Source organism: Primulina tabacum, chromosome 3 (genome assembly GCF_025594145.1).
Source record: "Primulina tabacum isolate GXHZ01 chromosome 3, ASM2559414v2, whole genome shotgun sequence".
NCBI lineage: Eukaryota > Viridiplantae > Streptophyta > Magnoliopsida > Lamiales > Gesneriaceae > Primulina > Primulina tabacum.
In genome coordinates this window covers 23,022,770-23,032,667 of record NC_134552.1, presented here as the reverse complement: position 1 = coordinate 23,032,667, position 9,898 = coordinate 23,022,770, and the positions used below count along the sequence as shown (strand labels likewise).

At 38.3% G+C, this 9,898-nt stretch overlaps 1 protein-coding gene across 1 annotated transcript; it reads right to left on the bottom strand.

The window, feature by feature from the left end:
• Positions 1–3,839: 3,839 nt before the first annotated feature.
• On the bottom strand, positions 3,840–9,254 carry LOC142541018 (uncharacterized). Its single transcript, XM_075647557.1, has 7 exons — positions 8,571–9,254; positions 7,510–7,817; positions 6,105–6,785; positions 5,776–5,904; positions 5,072–5,275; positions 4,407–4,607; positions 3,840–4,245 (listed from the first exon to the last, which is right to left on the bottom strand). Exons 1-7 carry the CDS (start codon positions 8,836–8,838, stop codon positions 4,123–4,125), a joined length of 1,914 nt encoding a protein of 637 aa, XP_075503672.1. The 5' UTR covers positions 8,839–9,254; the 3' UTR covers positions 3,840–4,122.
• Between the last annotated feature and the right edge of the window lie 644 nt (positions 9,255–9,898).

The window sequence follows — 9,898 nt, the reverse complement described above, 5'->3', positions numbered from 1 at the left end:
CTTCCTTGCTCTCTTCTGGTCCACCCGGACCGTTTCTACATAACATTTCCGGGAAGAAGGTTGATATCCCCGGACTTCACCCACTTGGCTTCCCACCGGGAACTTAATCTTTTGGTGGTAGGTGGATCCTAAGGCCCTGAGCTCGTTCATGGTCGGCCGCCCCAGGATGATATTATAAGATGATGGGGCATCCACAATAGTGAAAGTGGTCATCACCGTCTTCCTCACCTCCCCAGTGCCCAAAGTTAAGGGCAGGACAATCTCCCCCTCCGGATAGACAGTGTGGCCATCAAAGCCAAAAAGTGTTGTCTCCACTGTCTCCAACTGGTACCCCTGAAAATCCATCTGGGCGAGGGCCTCTTTGAAAATGACATTTACAGAGCTTCTTGAGTCAATAAAAGACCATCATAATATCATAATTTGCTACACTGGCTCGAATTACCTAGGGCATCATTGTGGGGAAGATTAACGCCCTTAAGATCCTCTGGGCCAAAACTGATAACTGATTCGCTCCTCCTCACCCCTTCCACTCCATGCAATCTCTTCTGATCCTTGAATTACGATCCCAATTGGAGTCTCCATCAGTAGATCCTCCGGAAATCATTTTAATTACCCCCAAGACAGGAGGTGAAGACTTCTTCCTTTCGGGCTCCGAATTTCTTCTCCCCCTCGGGGCACTTCTCGAATCTTCCTTGGCACTGGAATCGGGCTGCCGAGCTGCCCAAGGTGGCAATCTCGGCCTCTTGCTTGCTTGATTATGCCCCTGGACAGCTGGTGGGACATAATCTCTCTTTAGCGTTTTGCACTCCTCTGTGTTGTGGTAACACACCTTGTGAAGGGTACAAAATCCCTTCTTCTCAGGCATGGTAAAATGTTGAGATGGAAGCAAATCCCTACTACATTCTTGGACCTTCATGTCCCAGGTAATCTTCGGGGGCACGTGATGAGAAAAATACCCCGGGTTACCCCTTCTCTGCCCTCTCTCCTCAGGCTTAGATACCCGGTCTCCCCTCTCTCTCTTCACCGCATACATCTTCTGCTTCTGCGCCTCCTCCATATTAATATACTTTTCTGCATGGGCTAGCAGATCTTCAAAATCCCCGAGCGTCTTCTTTGTTAGTGATCGGAAAAATTCATCCTCCCTCAGCCCCTGGGTGAATGCAGTTGTCTTAGTCTCAGGGGCACAAGAATGGACATCCAAAGAAACTCTGTTAAATTTTCGAAGATAAGCCCTCAGACTCTCTTCCAGGCTTTGTTTAACTTCAAAAAGACTGAATGCAGTCTTTTTGTACTTCTTACTGCTACTAAAATGGTGTAGAAACACCTTCTGAAAATCCTCAAAAGAATGGATACTCTGAGGGGCCAATCCCTCAAACCACCTCTGAGTCGAGTCAACCAGAGTGGTCAAAAATACATTGCACTTGATTCTATCAGCATAACAGTGCAACATGGCCATATTCTCGAACTTGGCCAAATGTTCCTCGGGGTCTGCATTGCTATCATAATCCTTAACTTTGGCAGATATAAAGTTCCCGGGAAGAGGTTCCCGGACAATAGCTTCAAACGGACATCCTTTGATGACTACCCGAGAATGACTCCGGCCTTCCATCTGCCCCTCCAACACTATCATCTTATGCCTTAATTCTTGCAACTCCTCCGCCACAGTCGGGGACTTGGACTTGGCGCAAGATTCTCTTTCTTTCATCCTTGCTTCCTCCTCCCCTACCTCCTCTCTCTCCTGTTCTCCTCCCGGCTATGTAGCATGATGAGAGGGGTCTCTCCGGACTACAGCTTTCTCCACTGCCTCGGATATAATCCGAGCCAACTCCTCCGGGGAAGTATTGACAGTTGGAGGTCCTGTGGGTGGAATACCACCTTGTCCAAAGACAAGTGCATCATCTCCTGGAGCCCGGGAAGTATATTGGTTGGTTATTCTGGTAGGATCCATATCATTGTCTTGAGCTCAATTTCTCACAGACGATGTCAATGATATTTATCCAGGTCAATCGATTGAGCTGGGTCGAGACAATTCACCGAATGATTATATAAGTGTTATGTTTAGGAAAGTGAGCAAGGAAATACAACTTGTAATTAAGTTATTTCTCTATAATGGCTTCAACTGTAACCTGCAGACAATGAAATGAACTCGTGAATGTGAGCCGGATGAGTGTCCGGCGTAGCCACTCCGATACTTAAGTCAGCAGGTGAAGAAGAGTAAAATGATTGTATATGTGGTGATATACGTGAGTGATTGAGAATTCAAAATTCCAGAATCCATATTGCTTTAATTGAAATGCATAACTGCTATTTATATGAGGAAATCTCATGATTACCTTGTTTTCAGTGCCCACCTGCTAAGTATGGTAAGACGGCTGCCCTTACCCTGCTTCTGATGACTTCCCTGACACACCAAACCCATGTAGTTCTGACAGTAATGATTGTCAAGCATGAGGTAGCACATACTGATACACTGAGTGTGGTGCGCTTCTCGAGGTAACCCGGGTAGAAGGTTCCCTGGGATCTTGCATGAGAGCCCGAGCTTCTGATTTCCCGGGGAGAAAATGTCCCGGCTGCTGCAAAAAGCATTATGCATATTGACTCTGATTTGGGCTATCCATTTAGTTTCTCGGGTCATTCATGACCCGGGCTCTTATGGACGTATCACCACCCGCCTTCGTGCCTCAGCATTCACTAAGTTCATTTGTTTGGAGGTTGAATCGTTCCGAGATGGAGGAGCGCAAGGCAACCCAACCATCATTGTAAGAAATTGTTTTGGATAGAAGCTATGGATCATGGATGAAGTGATACACGAGAATGGTTCTATGGAAGATACAATTAGAGGATCCCGAGGTTTCCCTCCAAGCAATATACTGCTCAAATCATATATGTGAAATGCAATTGAAGCATTTTTTTTGAAATGATATAAATACTTCAGAATGATTATACAATGTATGGCTTGATACATTAAATGTGAAAATGTGGTGAATATTTGGAATCGATATAGGAAAGCATTGGATTAAATTCGAGATAGGAAAAACACGATTGGTGGAATATATTAAGGCTTATGACCAAGATGGAAAACCCGAAAATTATACGTTGGCCAACTAAAAATTAATAATGAAAAACTGGTCGAATCAATATATAATATTAGAACAATATTATGTTATTGTTGAGTATATGTTGCTGTTGAAGCTTTTGTTTGGATAGTTGTTTATATGATATTGGGATGATGAGACTGTTTTTTTATGGTTTTGTGATATGGTATAGATTTTAAAAAAACTGAGTTTAAACTAAAAAACTGAGTTTGAACTTCTTTTTAGGCTAATCGAATCGACCCGTTTCTTACTAAAACTGAAATAAAATCAGTTATTTCAATCAATAATCAAAGTAACCGATTTTTAAAAAAAACATTAATAATTGAAATATGAGATTTTTATCATAATAAAAACATTATGCCTAGAAAAATTAAAAATTACAAATATTACGTATAATATTAAATATAAAAACACTAAACAAATATTATAAATTATATGTAAAAAAAAGACTTGCAAAAGTTAATTATTTAATATTTTATAAAATTATATACAAAATGGCCCAGTTTAAAGGAAAAATTAAGTTGTATAAATAAAAACCTTCATTTCAACAAATATACCACGAAGAGTGATGCATTAGGGTGTCACAGAGACCGTGCTCCCACTGGTAGTTTTTCCAAAAGAAAATTCAGAAAAATGAAAAACCCTACAAATCACTGGCATTCACTTCCTCAGAAACAACGTACGTTGCGAGTGCCACTTTCACTTCAAGTAGTAAATAACTCCTAAATTAACAGTATCACGAGATACCACTGAAGAAAAACATAAAACAAACTGGGGAAAAAAAGAGCTAACAAGGAAATTTCCGATTACACGTCAAAAAACACAACCCAAACGGAGAGAGGAACTTGAGCTCATCCTTTTGGGAGCTAATTTACAAGGAGAACCAAAAACATTGAAGGCCGTTAAATTGAACACTAAATGTAACACTACTGAGTCGAGCCCATACTAAGATAGCTCGTGGCTAAGAAGCTTATGCATTTTACATCTGGCGGATAGCAGCCGGAGAGGAGGAGGAAAAAATTGGATCCTATTGATTTTGTAAATCTGATTTCGATATAAGCTTGCTAATGAATGGTGATATAGCTGCGAGTAATGCCTTGGGGCACTCCTCGTGAGGAAGATGGCCACACCCGGATATAGCTACCAATCTCTGCAGGATACATGGTTATGAATAATTAGAGGATGGGAATAATAATAATAAGAAACATTGTTACATGTAGGTATACTGTTTAAAATTGTAGGGAAAAAAAAAGAAAGAAACACGAATTAGTTAGAAAAAGTGCAAATGAGAGTATAAAATAAAGAACTTACAGAATTTACAAGTTTACAAGCCATAGTTTGAACAGATTTCAGAGGGACGAGAACATCTTCAGCCCCAGAAATAACTAGAATCGGCAATGATTCAACAGCACTAAGCAATGCCGCAGCATTCTGTGGTGATAACACACTTTCGTAGGATAGTTTCCCTATTTCATGAAGCGCCTCATCCCAGCCTTCCACGTACAATGGGGCCTAAGGTCATACAGAATAATAAAATAAATAGAATTTTCAGAGGATTGATTCAGTGGCCTGTCATGCCAATTTACCGAATCAGCCATATGATATAACTAAAAGAAAATCAGAATAATCACGAAATATTGGACAAATTTTATTTTATTTTAAAATTTGAAAAAGCAGCTTTATGAATTATGTATTATGCGGAGATAACATATCACTGTATATAAGTTAAACGAATATGATTGTATAATGGCTGACAGAATCACCACAAATATATATAAAGCATTAGTTATATGAAAATAAAATACCCCGAGTCAGGATCTAAGCACGTGTTTTCAAACATAATGTGTTATGGCATATGTAAATAAGCATTTTGAAAAATACCAAAATGTCAATGTATGGCATTGCACAGATAAAAAAAATGATGAAGTTTAGCGGAGAACTGATGCATGGAATATTTTAGATACCACCAAAAGTACCTTATAAAGGCTTAAGACTTCAGTTGTTAGCTTGGCAGTGTCATACCAAGCACGCCGATTGACCACTTGAGTAATTTCTGTTCGAAGCAGAGGTCTCACCAAGTGTTTCTTTCCGAGTGAGGTGCGTAACAATATCCTTGCGAAGGCAGGAACTAACTCTCTTGACAAGCTTGCATTTAGTAATATAACACCCTTTATTTCAAGCTGAAAAACATGACACACGGAATATTTCTTTAGTAAGAAAGAGACAACAGAAGGCACAAATTTTCCACAGCAGAATCATTATCATACAGAAATAAACTATGATCTTGATCATCAATAATCACAAACTAAGAACCGGTACTATATCATGAGCATAAATCAGCTTTCTAATTTACTGATTGATGAAACAAAGCATAATTCAATTGTTTGCCTGAAACTCCAGGAGTGAACCATCATCTGTCAAATTTTCATCCACTGCATCTCAGTTTTCGTGATCTTGGACAAAAATGACATTCAATATTTTACAGCAGAAACTTTAAACTTGTCATGATTCACTTGCAAGATTGGGTTGCAAAGGCAGAATCGGCAATATGTAAATTTCCATTGTACCCACTAACGCAGTTCGAAGATTTCACGTAGGAATCACAATTTACAAGTGCAATGCAAACAGAAAACTCAGAGAATTTACAGATGTAACGAAATTCAACAAGAAGCCAACTCACAGCATTCATATTTGCTGATGACTGAACTCTTTGGGCAGCTTTCAAAGCGAGCAGTCCACCATCATCATGCCCAACAAGGACAACTGAAGAAAAACCTATCCCTAAGCAAAATGAAAGAAGCAGGTCCACCTGACAAAACAAGCCGTAAATTTTAATGCAACTGAGTGAGCTCAAGTAAGACAGGTTTGATTTGAGTGCAGACATATTCCCCAATTGACTTCTTTGAAAACAAAATGTTGTGTTCGACAGTGAGACACAGGGAATATCAGTAAAGTTTGATGCATTCATATTAACTTCCATAAAATAATAACTGATGATGACAATATTACCTGATTGTCAAGTCTGTAAGGATTAGGCAACTGATTTTCCTCCCAATCTTTGTGCCTTGGTCTTGATGTCAAACCCCATCCTGGCCTGTCAAAAGCAGCAACAGCACAACCAACCTGACTGGCCAGGGTACCCATTACCTTTCTCCAAGAGAAGACCCCCCCTCCAAACCCATGCACTAAAACAATACCAAATTGTTCATTTACTTCTATATCTTGTTCCACTGGGGGAGACCCAAGTTTGTGTAATTCATCATCCTCATACAGCTCATTTAAGCTCAAAATAGGCATGCCTTCAGATATTGGGGATGATGGAGAACTGGCGATGAGGGGAGTATACAGAGTTGATGAACTGTTATGGAACTGGTTACTGATGCTCCTGTGCATATTAAATTGGGTTTTAAGTGGAACGCTTAATGAGGGATGGTCAAAAAGGGTAGTGGAGGATAAGGAACGGGGGGGCGATCCTGGCATGCTTATCTTGTAGTGAACTGTTAGCCTTTGGCATGAAATAAATAAGCTGTCTACATCAGCTAGTAAACTAACTGGAAGTTCTCCACCATTATGCACTGATAGTGGTGTTTTTCTCCTCATTTCACCATCTTTGAAGGTTTTCCCAGCAGATGGAGTGGGTGATCGCGGAACCTTTTGGTAACCAGGGAAAATCAATTTGCAAGAAAGAACCTGATAATTACATAAGGTGATACAAGCTGATTATTTGGTGCAACATTTTTTAATATGTTAGGTTGCATTTTGCAAAGAGCATGATCAACTAATGGAGACAACATAATTTGAAAATACTCATACAAAAACCAAAAGTTCATTAACTTTCATCAAATTTGAGATTAAATCATCATGGCATTATTGTTCATATTACACTAGTTAAATCTTCCCAAACTTATGGTGAACATCACAGTTATTGAAAACCCATGATTGGTGCCTAGGCTCCAGGCACAGTCAGTTTTACCCCTTGAGACTTAACACGAGCCAAGGCGCAACTCTTCAATGAAGCAGGCATCTTAACGGTAAAACCCCTAATTCTGATGTGCATTGAAGGTCCAATGTGCTTTTAAGTGTGCCTTAAACACAGAGATCTTAAGTACAAGGTGAACTGAAAGATAACAGGCTTCATTCTTGCCAATAAACTAATGATTGTTGGTCTTATCACTGTTCAATACTCTGTAAAGGGTATGTTTCGTGATATTAAATTTTCGTCAATTTTTCAGATTTCACCATATTATCCCTCAGGACGCATACTTCAACAAAGAGCATGCTTCATGTTTCACTTTACTCCTATGTTTGACAATAATAAACCTTACTTAACCTTGCATTTCTCATGATTATGACATTAGCAGCAAAGCAGTAATTATAAATACAAGAAGTTGGGTTAGATATATCATGAACTTACAGCTTCCGGATCCACACGGTGAAACATGTGTTTCCTTCTGGCTTTGCAACTTGTACGGTAGGCCACAACAATGTGTCCAAGAGCAAAGACAACGGACGAGAGAAACAAAACAGGCATTCCCCAAGACTTCTTAAGATGGAGCCTTCTTCTTGACAGGGAAGTTGGAGTTTCAGATTCAAGTTGAGAATTGACACTGAAAACACAAGTCTTGATGGAAAGAAGAAGTATTGAAACGAGGGAGCAGAATGTTACAGTTCCTAGATAGGGCCCATGGGACAGTGCTGGACCATCGCACAACGTATATACACCTGCTCTCATTTGACAAATAAAAAATCAAGTGAATTTAGCATTGCAAATTATGCCTTAAAATGTGAAAATATTCTGGTTAAACAGCTGTTTGGCAACGCAAAACATAACCCACCGCGGAGAACAAATGCAAAAAAAAAAAAATTTACAAAATAAATTCTTCGACATGATCTCTCAAATGACATAGTTATCACACAAAATTACCAGCGGAAAGGAAAAACAAGACCGAAAATCTAAAATGGGGTTAAACAACCAGTTAATAGAGATTAACTCTTCTTAAATGATTTCATTATGTTGCAGACCTCAATTTAACTATGTCCTAACTCCTAATGGTGTCAACGAACTCAAGAAAAATGAAACGCTAAAATAATACAGCCTAGTTTGAAGGAACTAAAGTTTGGACTTGAGAAAGAACAAAGAATCACTAAAAGATTTTCGTAACATACGGAATCTGGAATCCGATACGTCCACTTATTTCAGAGTAAAATTAGATGTCACCTCTTTAAGTAACATTATCATATAGCAAAGACACATAAAAATACACACCCAAATATAAAACAAGATTACTGAAAAATGCATAATTTCATCCAGTTACTTTAGCCATGTCCGTTTCTAGCTGTGCACAGAAAGAAAACACAAATAAAAAGCTAGACTTTTATCATTTATATAGAGTAGCATTCACGCATTCACTCACTGAAACTGAATAATTCATCAATTATCACAGGAAAAGCAGCAAATGAGAAAAGAAAACATACATGTGATGATTATAGATCTGATGATAGAAACAAGAGGAATATCGATGAGCGAGCTCTTGAATGAATATCTCTGCAAATGCTCCCGAAAACTATAGCATCTAACGCAAGTAAAGCTAGAAATTAGCAAACAAGGCAAAACTGCATCGCTGATCGCCACCACCACCGGCAACGACACTACCAAGAGCGACGCCACCATCGCCACCACGAAATATACCGTCCGTACACATCTCCGAAGCTTCTCCCACCACCAACCACCTTTCACCACCATTTTTTTCCAAAATACAACAAAGAACCAATCTAAAACTACAAAATTATATTAGAAAATTTTCCGAATATACCTACAAAGTACGAGATCGGTACGAGATCAAAACGCTAAAGCAATAAGAAATAACACGATCCAGAGGGAACGGCGTCGCACCACCCATCTCCCGGTGCCAAACCCATTGCCGGCAATCCTCCGGCGCCACCACAGCCACACCTTCGCATCAATCCAACAAAATTCATCCAAAACTTCAAGTAATCTATCGTAGTTCTCAATTTTCCAATGAATCCCTGCTTGACAGTTGCGATTCTCTTATTTCTCAGATGTTTACCGCTGAGAGAGAGAGAGAGATAATCAGTGTGTGCTGTGGGTGTTCAAATTTGGGGATTATTCATTTTCTTGATAATCTCCAGTTGTTTTCATCGAATCTGAACTGGCGTTTGTAGGAAAGGTGTAATTCCAATTTCAACCCTCCCACTGTTATTTTCACCTCTTTTTTTTTAGTAAAATTATTTTCTAAATTTTTAAACTATACAACAACTCAAACATTACAGTTTAATTATAGATCAACAAAAAAATTATTAAATATCTTCACATTTATTCAATGAAATCGACTATCCAAACATTTCGCGGTAAAAAAATAAAATCTCTAGATATAATAAAACAAGAACTTATTGTAAAAAATTTCATGACTGAAAAATGAATTAAAATATAAAACTTGAGAACTAATATATAGCTAAAAAAATATTAGATTTGCATGACCATTACTAGTTATGTTTTTTAAAAGGATTCGATTTGAAAATAATACAAGATTGAAACGTAATGTTTGAAGTATAATATATTTTTCAATATTTTAATTATATTGTTTTGCTACTATGTTCTAAAGTATATTAGTTCCTCAGTCCAAAATATATGTTTTTTTTTACAATTATTCATAAACCCATTGAAAAAAAAAAAGCTTGCTTATTAACTTCATATTTTAACTTTATTTAATTCATTCAGAAATTGTTATATGTTTTCTAAGACTTAATTAATAGAAGTATATTAAAAAATATTAAAAATATAT

What these genes read in the sequence shown, in the direction of transcription:
- LOC142541018 (XM_075647557.1), bottom strand. Translation starts at nt 8,838, where the DNA reads ATGGTGGTGAAAGGTGGTTGGTGGTGGGAGAAGCTTCGGAGATGTGTA. An exon ending in CAGATCTATAATCATCACAT is followed by an intron (nt 7,818 to 8,570) that starts GTATGTTTTCTT and finishes AAATGAGAGCAG; the next exon opens with GTGTATATACGTTGTGCGAT. An exon ending in AAGTCTTAAGCCTTTATAAG is followed by an intron (nt 4,608 to 5,071) that starts GTACTTTTGGTG and finishes GTATGACCTTAG; the next exon opens with GCCCCATTGTACGTGGAAGG.